Raw genomic sequence first — 19,557 nt, forward strand, 5'->3', positions numbered from 1 at the left:
AATCAGACAAGCAGGATACTCTTCAGACACAACATTAATTGCGTACGCCTTTTATTTCTTTCCAGAGGCGGCATTTTACACTGATGTTCAACAATCATACAGGCAGAAATCATCAGAGGAAAGGAAAGATACCATTTAATACACCCACAACAGCCTCAATAGACCAGAATGCTGTGCATCCTGCTTTTGTTTTGCCATCTCTCTTACTCTCTCCGCCTACACATGTAACCCATAGATGGATTAAAACACTTTTATTCTCTTTATACGCCCAAACGCCCACCTTTGATGGAAAGCAACAAGTTGTACTCATTTTCTGAGGGCTGTCAAAAGGCATTCTGGGAGATGATGGAAGTCACTAAGTAGATGAGGCAGGTAGAGGCAAATTGGGTTCGCTAAGAGAGTAAATAACCCCTGGAAAGAACATCACAGCTTGATGAGATCTAAAACAGTATGTGAGGGTGGATTTTCCTCTCTCTGATTTCCACAGTGTAGATCAAGAAAAATCAGCATCTTCTTCCACCACAGTGACTTTGCAGCAGACTGCTAAAGTGACACAACCTCGGGCATCAGTGATCTCGAGTCAACAAGGCAGGGTGCAACAAGAGGCAGTCATAAGCTCTCTTTTCCAAAAATATGCTAGGAAAGCATGCATTCAAATCCAGGCAGATGTCAAACAGCGCCATTTTTGTGCCTCAGATACCATCAGCGGCAGGGCAGCGCCGGCCCGGGTGGTGACATAACTGGATTGACAGAGCCGGTTTAACCCCTCAGATTCAGTTTGTGACCCTGTAGCTCATATGAGGCGAACCTCTTGCAGGAAAAGTGCCCACACAGCTCCGTCAATCATCCATATCGAGCTCAGCTGTTTGGTAAATTTGCTTTGACGACACGCGTGGTGTTTCTGGACCTAATCGCCGAACTCAATCCAAGCATGGAGAGTGCTGACGTGGCCCAGTTGTTGTTGTTTTATTGAGCTCCCCCTTCCTCTCTATCCTGGGAAGGGTTTTGCTGAGCATGCATGTTCTTTTTCAGCACCACCATGCGTCACATTCGTACAGTGGGACCCTGCTTTTACACCTGGGAGCTGCCCTGCTCAACAACAGTCTGCTACCGTCAGCCACTGGGGACCGAACAAGTCCTCGGATGAATATCTGATAACGTTTTGGCAGACAAAGTCCTTTATGTTTTAGAAATAATGAAAGACAAGCTTGCTTTGTTTTCCCTAACAGGATAAAAAGCAGACCTATGGGAGAATTATTGTGATGTTATCGTTGTTTATTGACCTGCTTGCCCACACCAAACCAACTGGGGCCACCGTTACTAGCTGGTGCTGTGCAGCAAACCATTGTTCAAGCCACAGGAGTTTATTTTAAATGTTAATCAAGTAACCAAAACTATTGAATTACAGAGAAATGTGTATAAAACAACGAACAAGACATGTAATTTACAACTACAATCACAAGGTAGCCCCGCCTTAAAGTCCATACCCGAGTCATGATACTATAAATGGACCATCAGTTACTAAAGAACATCATGCTGTATGGAAGAAGACTTTAAACTAGACACTGAGACCATAAACTCATTAAGAAACTGTTTACTTCTTTTTTTGCCAGACCTAGAAGCTCTGTCCACTAAATATATAATATATATATAATTAAATGGAAAGATAATACAGTTGTATTGATCTTCTCCTTTAATGTCACATGTTTACTTCTGCATTAGCCCAAGTAGGAAAAAAATTACCAGGTTTCTATTTAATTGCTTATTTAAAGTGGCAGTAAATCGACTTCAGGGGTATGTGGTTGAGAAGTTTTTGCACTGTGCTGGCCAAAGCTACCAGGCAAGTATGCTGATGTGCAGCTAGAGGTCAATTTCAATGTCAACTCAAACAAGCACAACATCTTATAACACAGAACTTTGGCACAGTAAAAATGTATATTGTGACAGCTCTGTAAACTGTTTAGATCTGATATCAGGGGCATATTTCATTCTTGATTTCACAGAACGATGCAAATAGCAGCGACAGACGTCTCATCTTTCATTTTGGAGTGTCTTTCCTGCAAGCTGTTATCTCAACATTTAATCAATCTCACAATGTTTGCTCCAAAAGTGACAAACTGTGCACTGACACTGCGTAGGTTTTAGGTTCCCAAGTTACCCCATCTCCCAGCTTCCCCTGCACACGTCTATCACTCCCCTAATTTTAATGGGATAAATGAGGGCAAAGTGGAAAAGCATCAGGCCCTGAACACAATGGCAAGCAATAACTGCTGTGCTCCATTTAGCACGTCTAATTTGACATTTCTGTGGAGGAACTGCAGGCGGCGAATTTGACGCTTCAGCTGTGCTGCCGCATGCATTTCTACCCAGAGATAGGTAAAGCAACTTGATTATTTTCTGGTCACAGCCTGGGACCGGTTACATGTAAAATGATTGCTACCAAGTTTTGAATTGTAGTCATGCTGTTTCTACTTTGTTACCTGTAATCAGCCATCTCTTGCCATCCTGTTACCAACATGCACCTTTTCCAGTAAACCCTTATAACTGAACAACAAACCAGCTCATTTCTCATGGTCTCTCGAAACAACCCATATGAAGGTTTTCTAAAGTCTAAAAACGCCTTAACGACATAATACTTTGAATCTTGGTCAGTAACATCCAAAACAAGTTTCAGAAAGGGTTCATATCAGATTTTTCTTGTATGTTTTTTTAAATTGAGGATAGAACAAAGTCATGTTGACTGTTGCAACAGTCTTCGACCAAAAAAACGTGTTTTTAGAGTGTAGAAATTTCAGTTTAAAGACAACCTCAACTTTTTAATGTTAGCCTATCACATATATGCTTGCACACATTCCTGGTTGATTACTTTTTAACATGAATGTGTAATTTCTTTGCCTTTATTTGAGACCTGACAGTAGAGACAGACAGGAATCATGGGGAGAGAGGCATACAACAAAGGAAGCAATAAAGGTTCCAGTTTAGAGCCGGTTCCAAATTGTCTGATCAATCAGAATCTTATGCCTTTGAGCTTATTACTTCATTTTATCAATGCTGGCATGTTATTCTGACAGCTGCACATTGCAAAACAATGACATCAAACTGCCTATACTGCTGGACTCTTGCAAAGAGGAGGAGTCATGTGGGCAATGTGGCTTCATTTCAGGAAGAACAGTCCTCCAATCTTTCCAGATTTGTCCAGATTTCTTTCCTTACAAGATTATAAACATGAAAAATAAAGCTAAGCATTCAGCCCAGACACTGAAAATCTTTTACTAGTTAGGCTTTGTGTACTCTTTACAGCTGGCTTTGCTACTCTTATGTTTTCTTTGTTTCTGCACCTCTGCCGAGATTTCAGAATGGGACTTCTCCTTGAACCACATTTGGTTAGACACACAGGTAATCAACTAAAAGGAAGAGAAAACATTGAATTTCTCTGTACATTTGTGTTTTCAGAAACTTAATCTCAGCCAGTCACTGACAAAAACAAGCACTGTTTTTCACAGCTGCAGGCTGCAGCGCTCTCACTCAACACTGGACCAAAATCAAAACTTGTTGTCCCTCATTAGTCACTTTGACACAAAAACATGAGAAAATAAGGTTGTAAAATAAAAAGTTACCCTTTAAGTTACTGCTAATGCAAATCAAACATTTCATACTGCTGCAACTTCACCAAACATGGGTTGACTTTTATCATGTAGTCACAGGAAGTGCAATGTGTCTTTGAGCTTGATGCTGGCTGCCTGCTATCATTTATCAAAAATACATCTACAAAACAAGACAACGGTCATTTTTTTTGACAGCGGATCAGTTTGAATTATTGCAGGGAGTAATGGCACAAGAAGGAGCAGCCACACTATTGTTTGATGAGGAGCTGCAGGCGACACGCTGCACACCTCCAACTCAGAAGGTAACCAGTTCCTTTCACTGCAGACTCACGCCAGCACAAAATCAGATAATGGTTGCTTACAGAATAATGGAAAAAGGCCAGTTATTGCCTTGCTTTATTAAGTCAAAAACTTGTTGGTGCTACCAACTACAAGTCGCTAAATCAAGCAGAACAGACATTGTGAAGATTACTACTTTAAGATGTCCTGGACAAGCCCCCTATTGGTCACAACCTGGCTCAAGATTGGACAAAGTAGGGCACAACGCACATGAGTTGTAACTAAAACTAAGTTTATTTTACATAACTAAAAGAGAAATTAATCAAAAGACAAACCAAGCACAGCAAAACCAAACAGGGTGGAAGCCAGGGGAGAGAGAGTCTGATTGCCTCCAGTTTATATAGTCTTGCAATCAGAACAGGTAAACTGAATCTCCCGCTGAGTCGCTGAGTTGATGTTGGTTCAAACATATTGACCATGAACTCATTCAGCATCCATTTTTTTTGTTATTATCATTATTAGTGTCCTTTACTGCAGTACAGTGCATTGTGCAGGAATATGATGCCGCAGTCATGGATTCTTATGTATGAAGTCAGTGAGTTTCTGGCAGCAAGCAGAGCCTTTGAGGCATTGAGCATGATCAAGAGGTGATAACGCATCTCCTGCTGTGTTCATCTAACAAACCAAAGCAACATCAAGCACACCAATCTGCCTTTTCCTCAACTTCACATCATTTGAGAATTAAGAGGAATCTGAGGCATGCATATTTTTTTTATGTCTGTTAGCTCCAAGGAAAATTGCAGATTAAAAGTAAGAGCAGATACTCTTTTCTTGGACATCATAAGCCTTTAAATAGAAGTGTGCCTAATTCAAAGTCACACACCCAGGGACTAAGTTGAGAACATGGCCACTGTCCAGGAATAATTAAAAGCAGGAGAACAGACAGACTCCCATGTTGACGGGGTAGAAAGAAGTATTAAAAATAACAGCAGGGGAGGGAGACAGAGAGACAGAGGCTGTGCTCACACTGCAGCTGTAAGGGCCTCTGTTGTGATTTCCACTCATTAATATGTAACACATCTGAGGTTCTTCAATAGCAAAAAGTAAGTGGCGGAAAAGCAGATGTCAACATCTTTGACTATCAGTTCATGTCAACATTCAGCTCTCAAAATATGTCAGTGAGACATTAATTAAATTGTACTTCATTTAACCAGCGACAACTGTCAAATCTTTTGTCACACTGGCACTGAGCAGCAATGGGGAGGATGACGACGAGTAAAAAAGAGAATGGTAGAAGAAAGGGAAATGCTGTAGCTGACTGTTTGGGGAGATGCTTCAGTTTAGTCGGAAGGAGAAGACAAAAACTGTAACTGAAAAGTGTGAATAACATACAAAAAAGTAAAGAAAAACACTTTCATAACACCGCTGTCAGTTCTTATGAAGGTTTTATCTGGTGACCTCATGCGATTTGTAATAACTTCAGATGTTCTTAATCTTGTGGAAAATCTGCCATGGCCATAATCTTTAGAATAAAAAAATTCCACTTCAAATTACATAATATTTAATCAAACACAGACATCTAACAAATGTACCCCTGCATGAATAAGAATGTGTTTCTCAATGTTTTATTTTGTATTTTTTCACACTTTTCCCATCTTTTATAGACAGAAGTTCAAGGAAATTATTAATGAGCGTTTTAATAGAATTTTGAGTCCAACTTCGGGAGACACATTTCATTTCAGTCTCATCTGGAGATAATCCTCGGGATTTGCTCAGTAAATTTGGGTGAATCACAGGCTTCATTTATCCTGTGAGCAGAGGCGCAGCCAGGGGTGGTGCCCTTGGTGCTCACCCCTATCAGAGCCCAAACGTGATAGGTAGCTGGCTTGTTAGTATCATGGATAAATGACTGAATGGGACTAATGGGTAAAGGCCCATGTCCTCTGGAAAAAACCTCTGTATGAAGTGACTGTTAACATTTCTTGTTGCAAAGTCAATCAAATGAACAGGAAGAGATACAAAATGACTACAAAGACCCGCAGAATAACAACAAAGAGGTGCAAAATGAGTACAAAGAGGAGCAAAACCACTACAAAGTGACACAAAAAAATTACAGCCTCAAAACAGCCACAAAACGACCACTAACGAAAATTAGTACAAAGGGACCCTAAACAGCCACAAAGAGACGCAAAACGACTACAATGAGACAAAATGTCTGGGGATTCTTGCTCTTATGTTGTTTGTGTCCAGGGGCCCATTGTCTCGTAATCTGTCCATGGCTGTAGGCTACTTAGGAGAGACCAATAGCAGCTATTAATCAGAATATTAGAATAGAACTTCTTGTCTTTTTTAAGTGTTTGTGTGCAATGTGGTCCCTGGACAGTGTTTGGTCCAAAGCGAGCAGGGCACTACATCCTGGAGAGGATAACATCATCCAAAGATAAGATATGCAAACATTTGGGGAGAATAAAGCACACACAACGAGGAGGGTGTGACTGCAGAGGCTCCTACCTGCTCTTTGACAGAAGCCAGGAGGTTGGTGGTGGTGGTGGTGCTGCCGCTGGCGTTCGACGGAAGTCCATGACCGCTCGGCCCCTCTCGTACCACCATGGGCCCTTCCCCCTCTGCGTCCCCCTCCTCCATCTCCTCCACCTCCCCGCGATAGTCCAGAGCCGGCTGGCTGCTGAGGCGCCCTCTCTGACCCTGAAGAAGGACTACAAGCCGGTCAGGATGTGGACAAGGAGGAAACAGAAAATCTCTAGCACAACCCCCTCTGAGTGTGTCAGAGTTTACAGGGACCAGATCACCTACTATAATAATCGTGCAGGGATTCACTTTGACCTCAACCTTTGTGCTATTTTGTTTGTAAAACCTCTCTAATATCCCTGCAGGGACTCATATGGTGACCTTAAGATGTCACTGTAATATCCCTACAATATAGATACAGATGCAGTTAGACTGTGGCTTTTTATGCATCTATAGTATCTGTTTCTATAGGGATTGATAATGATAACAAGATTACAATGCTTACAATATACATATATTTAATCTCCAATGGTATTATGAGGCTAGTGGGGGTTTAACCCTTCACTGACGCACATCAATGCATATTTCCCCATAAATGCAGCTGCGATACTTTTATCGTTAAGGTTTTTGAATGGCATTTGCAGGTGTGCATGCACGCTGCACGGGAGGCATTTAACAGTCACGTTCATGGTTTTCTTCTTTTTCCTCCATAACAGAGCTCGAGCTGCCCGTGATCAGCCTTCATCGCATCCTACACGCAGTCTGTCTGTCAAAACGTGCACATCAATCACTCAACCGCCATCTGGCAGCCAAGGACGAGGTCACGCAGACTTACCGGACCGGAGACCGGGAGGGGGGAGCGCGGCTGCACTGGAACCGAGCCTCCCCCCTCTCTCTTTCTCTCCGTGTCGGCTTCACGCAAACCGAACCCGCCTGCTGGAAAAGCGGCTGCGGCTGTCAGTGTGTGCGACTCACCGGCCAGATGTTGCTGTTAGAAGCAGGCCACAGCTGGCTCGATCCGTCCTGTTACGCATCCATCCTCCTCCTGCAGGCGGCGGTGACAGCTACTACATTTCCCACGCGCCGCGACGCGACAAATAAACAAAACAAACAACAGTCCCGTGCGCGTCCACACACTTCTCGTGCAATATTGTTGTTGTTTTTTTCTTTCTCTTATCCGGTGTTGGGGTTTCAATGCACTCAACTACCCCTGGCGTCCGCGCGGCACCCAGCCTCCCACCCACCTACCCGCCCTGCCACTATTACCGATCAGCGGCGTGACGTCACCATGCGGCTATGGATTATTTTCCGATACAGGGATCGATCAGCGGCTGGTTTTTTTGCGCCGTTGCGCGCGTCGCTGTTTGCGGCTGTGTGCTGTGTGTGAGGATGCAGCTCCGTGCAAAGAGCTGCTGGCTGGAGAGGAAGATGCTCCCTGTGTGTGTGTGTGTGTGTGTGTGTGTTTTTTGTGTGTGTTCGTGTGTGTGTGTGTGTGTGTTTTCACCTGCCTCACTGTAGGCCTGACTGGTCGTTGTTACATCTTATAGTAAAAGTTTATGAAGTGCTTCATTATAATGGAATATATGGAAGCTCATTTCTGCCAAGATTGTGCTTTTGTTTTGTTTTTAGTTAAAAATTATTAAAAAAACAAAAAACATTACATGTTGAATCAAAATTATGAGATAGGAAGTTAACATTTTTACATGTTAAAGGTTAAATGGTTATAAATACAGATCAATTTCCTCACTTCACAGATAGATGGACAGAATCAGTTACATATTTTTTAATATGTTAAATTTTTTGGAGTGAATTTGCTATTTATTTGTTTTAATAATTAGTTAATATTATATGCACAATGTTTAATGTGTAATAAACTATTTAAATTGTTATAATTGCTGAAGTGAAAATTCGTCCGTGGTTTGGGCACAGGCACAGAACTTTTTCGGGCTCAAATTGTGTCGGATCTGCCTTTTTTTCAGCCCTATCAAAGCTCCAAAGAACGGTGGCCACGAAATGTTTGTCACTACTAAATGTGGCTTTAAGTGAAAATCTTAATTAGGTAATTTATTGTTTCCTTCCTTTCTACTTCATTTAATTCTTTACTTCCTTTGGTTCCTCTCTTTAAAAAAAACAACATTTAGGAGGATCTACTGTCAGAAATGGATTATATTATTCACAAGTATGTTTATATTAGTGTATGAATCACCTGAAATAGGAATTGTTGCATTTTTGTTACCTTAGAATGAGACGTTTTTATCTTCAGACGCTGCAGGTCGCCTTCCATGGAAGCTGCCACACAATCCTACACACTGACTGTTAATTTATCCTTTACTGTCTTTTTATTTTCACGCTACACAAAGTTCTTTATTTTGCTTAATTAAATATGGTTTCAACATTAGACTGAATGAATTTATGTAAATATGGTCATTAGAAAACTTAAACTATCATGTGCGAGTGATTTCAAACTAGAAAGTACAATTTCCTTCCCGCAATGATGTTTTTTTTTTTAAAAGAAGAAAAACAGCACACAAGTACATGCACATGCCCATTTATTTAAATGATCATTGAGAGTCTGTGCGCAGTCATCAAGATAAGTAGGGTCTTACATTGAGTTGTGTCAGGTGGATTTCTCCTCACTACAAACACTTGAGGGATCTTCTGTCTAAAAGCTGCCTTCTTCAGTCTTCTCTGGTACATTGGCATTTGAGAATCTTAACTAATACCACTTGCAGATAAAAAAAGCAAAAGGGAAAGAGACATACAAGTAACAAGACTTCAGGGAGGACTTTGCAGAGTTAAGCCACTAAAAGTTCCCGCTGTTGGTTTGTAAACTGATATGCCACCAACTCACTGGAAGAAGAGGAAGAAACTTGATGATAACACTGTTTTTAACTGTTAATACTGCACCTGAATATTCATCAGGTCATAAAAATAAACCCGTTCTTCAAAGCAAACAATATCAAAAGATGATACATTCGCCATTCTTCATACAGCAAAATAAATTCCAGTGTTACTAAACACAATAAAGCGTCTAGTTCGGACAACACTTGACACTTTTAAATACCACAGACAGATAAAGTATGTATCACTGCTTAAATATAGTGTGTTGAAAATAGTGACAACCCCTAAAAATATGTTGAACACGACACATCTGTTGTAAGAGTTTTAAAGTAAATTCTTTTCAAATGAGGGGTCTGGTATTGCGGCATCATTTTTGAGAGGCAGCTGACGAACGTGTTGGATTTATAGGACAAACTCGGAGCTTTAATCTTGCTGTTATACTCAAATAAATCATCCTGATCCTTTTCATTTTAAGAGCATTTTCTTCACCTGACAAACGTCCCTGTAGGATTAGGAGTTTACTGTCACCATCAGGTTCACAGTAACGGCTAAAAAAATTATAAGTGTTAAATGACTCAAGGCTAAACTGTCCATCAAATGTCAGACATTTCTTTGAAGCTATCTAGACAGTCAAGCTATTTACGCAACCACACAACCAAAGCAGAGGAGATGGAAGAATTTCCACTCTCTGCTGTGGTTTTTTTTTTTTTTTTTTTTTTTTTTTTTTTTTTTGGGGGGGGGGGGGTATTAAGACCAACTTTGTGAGCTATTGTCCAAACTAATCTACAATAAAAGTTGAACTGCACAAAGCAAAGAAATGGAGACATTTGGTTTCTAAAGGGTCGTGGTTCACAGTCAACAATCCCTTCAGGAAGCTGCGTTTGTGACAACAAATCCAACAAATCCCTGTGAATTCTGCTTTACCTTGCAATTATGTCCAATCCAAATCTGACCAATCAAAAACTGTACAAAAAATTAAAACTAAATCATAACTATTTGTGCAATTTTCACGTACTACTGCTTTTTTTTTTAAATGCCTAAAATATCTTTTTTTTTTAAACGAATTCGTCATTTTAGACAAAAAATAAAATTCTATAACTAACATAACTTAAGACTTCTGTGAATTCAATTTAAGACTTTTTAAGTGAGAATGTTTGAGTAAAGACCTTAATTTTAAAACACTTACATTAGAAATGTAAGTATTTAGAGTCTTACATTTAGGCATTTTGATTACTTTTGAGAATTTACTGTAAAAACTGTGATTTTCTAATTACAAGCATTTTGATCAAGTAACTTAAACTGCTTTTTCTTGTGCCTTTTCTTTGTTAACTACTCAAACCACCAGCAAATGCTTTTCACTGCTCCCAAGACTGAAGTTGCAAAAACGTTGCCGCAGTAACCATTTCTCTCATCTGAACAGAATAAACTCAAAATGGATAAACACGTCATGAGATGGAGGGTTTGGTGTAACCAGGCAGTGCACTAACACTAAGTTCTCCTACTGATGTCTACAAAGTCAAAACACTGCATGAGCAGGGAAAAACTGCTTGGTTGGCATGTTCAGAACTCACTTTTTAAAACTCGTCCGCCCTAATCTTCACAGGGAATTACACCGGACTTGACTTTCAGCTTGTCAGTCTGCTGAAGGTGGCCGTTTCCCCTAAATTCCCCAGCTTTATCTGTTGCACCAGTTTTTGGTTATTAGGCTGGATGGGAACGAGGCACCAAAGGGCTTAAACATGCAGAATAGACCCAATTTAGTTCTATTATTAGCAAGCTTCTGACATATTTGGACTGGCATCAAACACTTGGCATTGTAATTGACTTACTGATTAGCTTCCTAATTAATAAAGAGTAACTTGTAGCTCCTGCTGGCATTCAAAATCTAAAACAACTAGTAAAACTAGTTTTAGAGTTTTTTTAATACGAGGCATTTTATTCGGATTATTGGACGAAAGGCATTCTTAAAAATTAAAAACGATGCATGTTTCTTGATTTTACGGACTCAAAAACAACAATATTGTAGGGGGAATAGGAGGGAATAGCAACCTTTTGCAGAGCAGCAACCTAAAAAAATCACTTTTGGCCCCTTTTTAAACGAACAAACCGTGGCGGCTGTGGCCATCAGTATGCACTTTGGCATGTGGTCACAGCTGCAGGGTTGCTGTCTAAACGAATGACTGTATCCACCCCCGCAGCCAAAAACACAAACCTCTAACATCCCGTTCAGAGAGCAGGAGCCCTAGGTCAAAACAAATAATATGTCACGTCACTGGAACCACATTTCATTAGCACAAACACTTTTAAAGTTCACTAACTCGATCTTCATACAACCAGGTAGGGAAACTAACACCAGCCACCAGCCACAAGCAGGTGAATTTAAGCTTTTGCTCCACTTTGAGGCATCATTTTGGGTTCAAAATCAAACTGGTTGGTGAAATTAGTTTTCACTCAACCAGCCTCTGAGGACCCAAAATGTTAGTTTCCTGCCCTGCGAACAACTCGTCTTTCAAATCGAGAAATACAGAAAAAAAAAGAAAAAAAATACGACGAGCACTGACACATCTACTCAACAAATTCTGTGTCAATTATTTTACAAATTAAAGCAAATAAATAGAGGACAGTACCTTTGCATAAACATGAGTACAAAACCTAACAGTCAGTGGATGTACAATAAATGTGAGTGAATCCGAGAGGGGCGGAGTGACGTGTTCGTGGATTTGTGAAACCATGAACCAGTGTTAGGACGACCCCCCTGCAACCCTTGAGACGAGAACCTGCGCGCACTACTCCAGCTCGTCCACGTCCTCCGTCTCAATGGTGCTCGTCTGTTCCGAAGTCACACCTGGAAAACAAAGCAAACATCAACATCTGAAGCAAAGAAAATTGTCCACCGAAACTCCAATAAATCATCGCAGATTCAAACCTTTTCTGGGTCCAACTTTTCCAATGTGAGCCTAGCACATAGCATATCTACGTACCCTTAGGAAGGGTCAATGAAAAGACCTGAAAATATCGTACTTGAGGCATCGTCGTCATTAGAAGACTTCTTCTTCTCCTCCACATAGCCATGACTCAGCAGCTTGGACATGCTCACCGGTGGAGCCTTCTTATCATAACACCTGAAGAGGCGACAGGAGACAAAACCATCAGTATGACTCTCCTGATACTGAAAAGAAAGAACTTGAGGCTTTCACATCTCTCATTTATTAATTAATCATACTGAGGATCAATTCATCGTCAACATTAACAAATAATGAGCAGATTAATCGATACTGCAAATAATCGTTCATTGCAGCACTACTATTAAAAGTATTACGTTTAAGTGAATGGTATGGGAATCAAAAAATATGAGTTAATAAAGAGAAATATCAATAAAGTGGTTATATTTAGATGTCTAGATGGGATTTACTCACGTTCTCTTGTATTTGCTGGCCATGGACAGACCCTCCATCTGATTGGCAACGCCATCAGGAGACACCTGTGGGACGGAAAAGAGGTTATTTGTGTTGTTACAAGCTGAACGCAGCAGCTGCATTATTAAACAAATAAATGTGACTGATTCACTTTATTGACAAATATACAGGCAAGTAACAGAGCAAAGGATGAAACGATGGAAGAAAACTTCATATAAATGGAAAGGAAAATGATTGAAGAACTGGTATGAAAATAAACCGGCGTCTCAACTTTCTGCTACATATTTAACAGATTGTAACCTGACGGATATAATGTACATTCCCCTTTAAATACGACTTCATGTGAGGAAGATATCCAACACATAACATCTTTAAAGCAGTAAAAATTGTTGCTTTCTATGCATTTTTTTCCTCCTTTAAACAAGGTTTGCAATTACAGTATGCAACTTTTACTTTTACTGCTTTTAAGCCTCCACAAGTCTACCAAGAAATACGTAGCACACACGCACATACGTACGTTTTTGGAAAACACCAGGTTTTTAGTTACTTTGATATAAAAGAAAAAGAAGATTGTATGAAATGTACTTTACCTGAAACGTTTATCAATGTTTCCTAAAAGCTATCACATTGCCAAAGCACCGGCAGAAAATGAAAAGTTTAACCAAACTGCGAATGCGACGATGGAGCAAAATCAGGTGACAAAAGAAAAGGTGATGGTAAAATGTAAAAAAAAATAAATAAATATTAAAAGGATGAAAGACATCGAAACGTATCAATGCTGGGGGTGACTAGTTTGGTCCATTCACCTTCTCCTTATCAGGGGAAAATCTATCAGTCTCTCTTTCCCAGGATGAACCATTATCAGTGCCAAACGGTGCAGCCAGAGTACGCATGCCCGCCTTCATCTGGCTGTCGGGAGACGTTGCTTTGCTTCCGCTGTAAGCACAAAACCACGGTGACATACGATGTGAGATCACTGCGAGCCACTTATCACATTCTGGGAAATGCTGGGTGTGGCCCGTACGCTTGCCAGCTGCTTTATCTGGCCCTTAGGAGGATCATGTGGATTATAAATGATGTCATCAGATTTTTCCTTTAATGAGCTTCATATCTGTTTAACAATCAGGGTTCCTACACATTTTCCCTTTCAGAATTCCAGACTTTTCCAGACTTCGTATGCTATGGAAATATGCATTTGAAAGATATTGCCGCGTGGATTTGGTTCAGTTATAAAACACTTGGAGCTTTGCAGGCTGTGACGTTCAGACGCAGAGGCAGCGTTCAGTTGCACGGCGTACGATATCGCGATATAACACAATTACACCTTGAAGACTTGGATCCTTAAGAGTGTTAATAAATAATAATAATAATAAAGAAATACTACGACAGTACTCCTATTTGACCTTTTAATATTGTCAAGTAGATGTTTCAGGCGAGACACGCAAGCTGTGGAAGTGAGTCTTGTGCGAAAACAGAAATTCTGAATTATATATTTTAGAAAACAGAACAGGGGCAATTCAAATATTTTGTCACACTTATCCAGACCTGGAAATGACTAAAATCCAATTCCATACTTTTCCATACTGCGTAGGAACCCTGCAACCTCCTCTACACTGATCAACATAATGGAAGACAGGCGGTGTGGTAGGAAACAGACAGACGTTTAAGGCTTTTTAATCACATCGTGAAACATGTTAGATTTCTTACTCGTGTCTCATCAGACTTCTTACCTCTTTGACTCATCACCACCAAACCAGCTAGTTGGTGGATTGTACATCTTCCTCGGTTTGTCATCATCAGCATCAACATCATGACTCAACAGCCCTGCAAGGAGAGGGGGGGCACAGTGTTCAAATCACTGCCAGGAATTGTGAAGCATTGCACTGAATCTCACCTTTAAAAGCACAATTTGAGATCTGATTTGCAGTCTTATGCAGCTCAAGGGTTAAATAAGTCTTACAATCTGTCTTTGAGGCAGCATATGTGAGAATTCACAGTAGGCTTCTTTTATTCTGCCCACTATTCTCCAGTGAAGTGTGCTTAACAAAAATAACTCAGCAGCAGAAAAATATTATTTCCACTTTGGTTAAATGGAAGTTCTATTGATTCCAGTTGAGGCTGTAGGAAATGCCGATATATACAGTATGACGATATAAAAACGTGTATTGTTTTAATTATTTTTGCTTTATTGCTCATTTATTTGAGTTCATATGAGAAAAACAGAAGCTCTGAAGGGGTTTGATGAGGCAGGGTTGCAATGGAAAGCAATGAAAGAGTTACCGGGTCCACCCCCCGTACCAGATAACACTTTTCTCTCTCTCTATGTCTGTTTCTCTTGTTCTGTGTTTCTCTTTCTCTATAAAATGATTAAATGGGTCGCTGGGCATCAAAATACCTGGGTGAGCCGCCTAAGTAAAGTCTTTAGTGGGAAACAGGTTCTTCATAAAAGGAAAAAACCAAATATGAGTAAGTAATAAGTTGAGTATCTAATTAGAAATGTAATAAAGTTTTTACTTTTTATTAATCGTAAATTGAAAAATAATCGGGATAAGAAATGACAGTTGTTTGCAGTCATGTGAAAACAGACTAAAAACCTCTTTTGAGGCCTCAATGAATAATTGAGTCAGACACATCGCCAATTCAGAGAAAAACGTGTTTGGGGAGGTCGCAGTGACTTTGACCACTAAAATCAGTTCATCTTGACGGGGCAGATCTCGAGAAATATTCATGAGGCAGCCAGAGGGTAACATGGTCACAGGGAGATCCGCTGCACCCAATACGGTCTGAATGTGCACCGTTATCTTACCATGGTCTGAATATTATTATACGCTGTCATATATGGTTGTTGCAGGGTTTTTAATATTCTTGTATGCTCTTTGTGCAGAGCAAATTCACCTTGGGGCAATTTAAAACAGCCCTTTTGCACTTTTTCCAAACAAACAAACAAACAATGATGTGAGATGACAAACAATTTCAGCCATAACAATGGAAGCTACGACCCATAAAACAAAACGTAACAGCGAACATTTACAGACATTTCCTACCAAGTGAGCCGGCTTTCCATCCTGACGAGCATAAAACATTCATGTGGAACTCAACACTGAACTCTGAACTGCTTTTCCCCTGATAACTGGAGTCAGCGATGTTGCAGTTTCAATAAACAAAAGGGGCTGTTATGTTTTCCCGTAATGCACAGGATCCCTGTCTTTCATGTTGTGGGACGGTGGGCCATTTGTTCAAGATTTGCATTTCAAAGAGCTGAGCCACATCAAACGGATCAGCTGGGATGTGTTTTTTACTTTTAAAATATGAGGACAGACTTCCACTGTTTTGGTTTACTGTACAGGAGGATGCTTGTCACATTTCTTCATCTAAACGTGTGAAAGGAGACATTTTTTGTTGCAGCAAAGCAAGAAATCACCCGATATTGAAGCAGAATCTTTTGTCGTAAGCGTTTAAAGTCTGTCATGAAAGGCCCTGAATGATAAAACGTCACATTTTAAGTTAAAACAAACATTTACCTTTGTGTCCACCCCCCTTGGCAAGCTTGACGTAGTCTGAGTCCGTCGCAAATATCCCAACTCGCCGCCCGCTGACCCTCTCCGCCGGAGTGCTTTCATCAGCACTCTGGGACAGACCAGGGATCTGGGAAGTCGGTCCAGTAACACCAGAGTTCACAACCCCGGGCTTTATGCCTGCAATGATGTGAGAATTACATCCCCTTGCTTTACTACGTGGCTCCTAACGCATGTATTTAAGGTAAAAATACCTATATTAAGTTCTAGAAATGTTTACTTTCAGCTTGCCTTACATGTAAATACTTACTAAAATTAATTATGTCCTTACCACCGGGCTTGGTCCTTCGATGGTTGGGTACAGCGGCATTCATTTCAGCTGAAGACTCAACGCAATCTGATGAACAAAGGCAATACAGTTATAGTGCGTTACGTGCACAGTAAAGTAGAAATTTTACAGCTTCCTCGCTTGTTAGCAAATATGAGATATGACATGAATGAAGGTTTGAATTAGCAGTAGTTGTTTTTTAAATATAAACACTTGTTGCACATTAAATTCTTTATTTTCAAAGAAGTTTTGCTCATTTTTTTCCTCACCCATCTTCCACCACAATGGACAGAGAAGGGCAGTAGCCTAAAACCATTAAAAGACATTTTGGAGAAATAATTGTTTAGTATATGATATGGCATGACAAAAAAAAAGCCCAAAACACTGATAAAAGACAGCAGATTGTGTGAAAGAAGCAGTTTAAGGAGGTTAACTAACAGCAACGCCCTCTTAAACCATCATTCCTCTTAATGGGAGTTTGGCCTTGTCTGTCTTTTATGAAGCACAGCGGCCTGACTGCGGCCTTTGCGTCGAAATAACAACAACTACGATGCTTTTTTAAACACAATTAACACCATTTGTGCACATTAAACACGGTATACTACCTAATAATTAAAGAAACAGCTCATAAAACAAGAAAAAAAGGACATTTAAGAGGTAAAAAAAAAAAAAAAAGAGGAGGACCACACTTATACACGCACGTTAACTGGCGTGAAAATGTAGTTTGACCACACACACGCAATGTATTAGTCTATACACGAAAGCACAAGATGTTAGAAAGGTTATAAACGTATCTTTTATATATTTTGCAGCACAGTTTAATTTAGCCAATGCAGCTAACAAAGCCTTGCAAACTCAACTAGCCGCCGCAGCAGCAGCAGCGTCTTTTTATCCAACAATAACTGAATTCACGTCGCGAACAACTCTACTTTTTACGCAGGCAGCTGAAGATAACACTGGCAGAACATCGTATATCTTACAAGGTGGGTTGTTTGTTGTTTAGTTGTTTTATCTGAGCGGCTTTTTGTCGCCGGTTAGCTTTCCTCTTGTTCTGCAGACGGGGATGGACCGCGCACACTTCCGGTGGCACCTGCTGCCGACTTCCGGTACGCCAAACCCAAAGATCGTCTGTGACGCGGGGGGAACGCTGACGTCGTTTTGTAGGCTGAGAGGTTCGTGGCTGTTCTGTCGTCAATGTGTCAATGTGGCATGATTCGTAGTCGTAATATTACCAGAATAAAGTCATAATATTACCAGAAAAATCTAATATTTACCAGAATAAAGTATAATATTACGAGAATTAAAGTCATAACATTACGAGAATAAAGCATTTAATATTACCACGGAATAAAGTCATAATATTACGAGAATAAGGTCATAATAGTAGGTCACGAGATAAAGTCGTAACATTACAGAATAAAGTCATAATATACGAGAAATAAAGTCATAATATTACCAGAATAAAGTCATTAATATTACGAGAATAAAGTCATAACTTACGGAGAATAAATCATGACATTACGGAGAATAAAGTCATAATATTACCAGAATAAAGTCATAATATTACGAGAATAAAGTCATAATATTACGAGAATTAAATCATAATATTACGAGAATAAAGTCGCAACATTACCAGAATAAAGTCGTAATATACGAGAATAATCATAATACGTAGGTCTAGTGAAATAAGTCGCAACTTTACGAGAATAAAGTCATAATATTACGAGAAATAAAGTCATAATTATTACCAGAATAAAGTTCATAATATTTACGAGAATTAAAGTCATAACATTACGAGAATAAAGTCATGACATTACCGGAGAAAATCATAATATTACCAGAAATAAAGTCATAATATTACGAGAAATAAAGTCATAATATTACGAGAATAAAGTTCACTAATATTACTGAGAATAAAGTCATTAATCATTTACGAAATAAAGTCGGCAACATTACCAGTTAATAAAGTCGTAATATTACGAATGAATAAAGATCATAATTATATCTACGTGAATAAATCGCAACATTACGAGAATAAAGTCATAAATATTACGAGAATAAAGTCATATTATTTTACCAGGAATAAAGTCATAATATTACGAGAATAAAGTCATAACATACGAGATAAAGTCATGACATACGAGAATAAAGTCATAATATTACCAGAATAAAGTCATAATATTACGAGAATAAAGGCATAATATTACGAGAATAAAGTCATAATATTTACGAGAATAAAGTCATAAATATTACGAGAATAAAGTCCGCAACATTACCAGAATAAAGTCGTAATATTACGAGGAATAAAGTCATAATATTACCAGATAAAGTCATAATATTATGAGAATAAAGTCATAATATTACCAGCACTAAAGTCATAATATTACGAGAATAAAGTCGCAACATTACGAGAATAAAGTCGTAATATTACGAGAATAAAGTCATAATAGTAGGTCTACGAGCTTTTTTCCTCATTAAAACTACTTTATTCTCGTAATTTCCCCACAAATATATATTTTTTCTTAGTCTGGCCCTAATACTCCGTCGTAATATTCTACTGACACCATCCATTTGTTTGTAACTTACTTCATTTGATTGGATAATTACTTATCACTTAATTACTTACATACTATTATTCCATTACATTTATCTATTATATTTTCTTAACTATTTGTATTTACAAGGTTTTTGTCCATTTAATTTATTATTATTATTATTAGTAGTAGTAGTAGTAGTAGTAGTAGTAGTAGTAGTAGTTGTGTAATGTCATGCCAACAAAGCCTGTTAAACTGAACTGAGTCGATCTTGATATGGGACGGAGTGAGAGGTCTTTCTAATACCGATGCCGTTACAACATTAAGAGACGATCTTTGGTCCCATTCAGGACCCATATTGCGGAAAATGTGTTTGTTCAGTGTTGTGGGGACAACTACCAATAGTTAGTAAATAATTTATTAATGCTTTATAGATCAATCATAAATCATAAATAAGAAGAATTTTGGAGTTGCCTGACTCGTATACCCACCCTATATTTTTAAAGTCTTATC

The 19,557-nt window shown here is 39.2% G+C and overlaps 2 protein-coding genes across 5 annotated transcripts in view; both read right to left on the minus strand.

Annotated features, from left to right (window-relative positions):
• LOC118339681 (plakophilin-4-like) overlaps nt 1–6,542 on the minus strand; it is a 43,279-nt gene extending 36,737 nt beyond the window's left edge. Inside the window, exon 1 of the mRNA XM_035677381.1 lies at nt 6,396–6,542. Within this exon, the coding sequence (XP_035533274.1) occupies nt 6,396–6,527 (132 nt within the window). The 5' untranslated portion in view covers nt 6,528–6,542. The remainder of the gene's footprint in view (nt 1–6,395) is intronic.
• Nucleotides 6,543–8,942: 2,400 nt separating this feature from the next.
• On the minus strand, nt 8,943–17,617 carry cunh7orf57 (chromosome unknown C7orf57 homolog). 4 transcript variants are annotated; one of them, XM_035677631.1, is made up of 9 exons: nt 17,491–17,617; nt 16,780–16,816; nt 16,514–16,579; nt 16,189–16,362; nt 14,398–14,491; nt 13,474–13,603; nt 12,668–12,732; nt 12,273–12,373; nt 8,943–12,096 (listed from the first exon to the last, which is right to left on the minus strand). In XM_035677631.1, exons 2-9 carry the CDS (start codon nt 16,781–16,783, stop codon nt 12,038–12,040), a joined length of 693 nt encoding a protein of 230 aa, XP_035533524.1. In that variant the 5' UTR covers nt 16,784–16,816; nt 17,491–17,617; the 3' UTR covers nt 8,943–12,037. The 4 variants fall into 4 exon arrangements, with proteins under 4 accessions (XP_035533524.1, XP_035533523.1, XP_035533526.1 ...); XM_035677630.1 differs by having other exon boundaries at nt 16,493–16,579; XM_035677633.1 differs by lacking the exon at nt 16,780–16,816 and having other exon boundaries at nt 17,491–17,611.
• Between the last annotated feature and the right edge of the window lie 1,940 nt (nt 17,618–19,557).

This window comes from Morone saxatilis, unplaced genomic scaffold (genome assembly GCF_004916995.1).
Source record: "Morone saxatilis isolate NCDOM2014 unplaced genomic scaffold, NCSU_SB_2.0 Contig6, whole genome shotgun sequence".
Taxonomy (NCBI): domain Eukaryota; kingdom Metazoa; phylum Chordata; class Actinopteri; family Moronidae; genus Morone; species Morone saxatilis.

What these genes read in the sequence shown, in the direction of transcription:
- cunh7orf57 (XM_035677630.1), bottom strand. An exon ending in TAAGGACATAATTAATTTTA is followed by an intron (nt 16,363 to 16,492) that starts GTAAGTATTTAC and finishes ACATCATTGCAG; the next exon opens with GCATAAAGCCCGGGGTTGTG. An exon ending in GGTGGTGATGAGTCAAAGAG is followed by an intron (nt 13,604 to 14,397) that starts GTAAGAAGTCTG and finishes TTGTGCTTACAG; the next exon opens with CGGAAGCAAAGCAACGTCTC.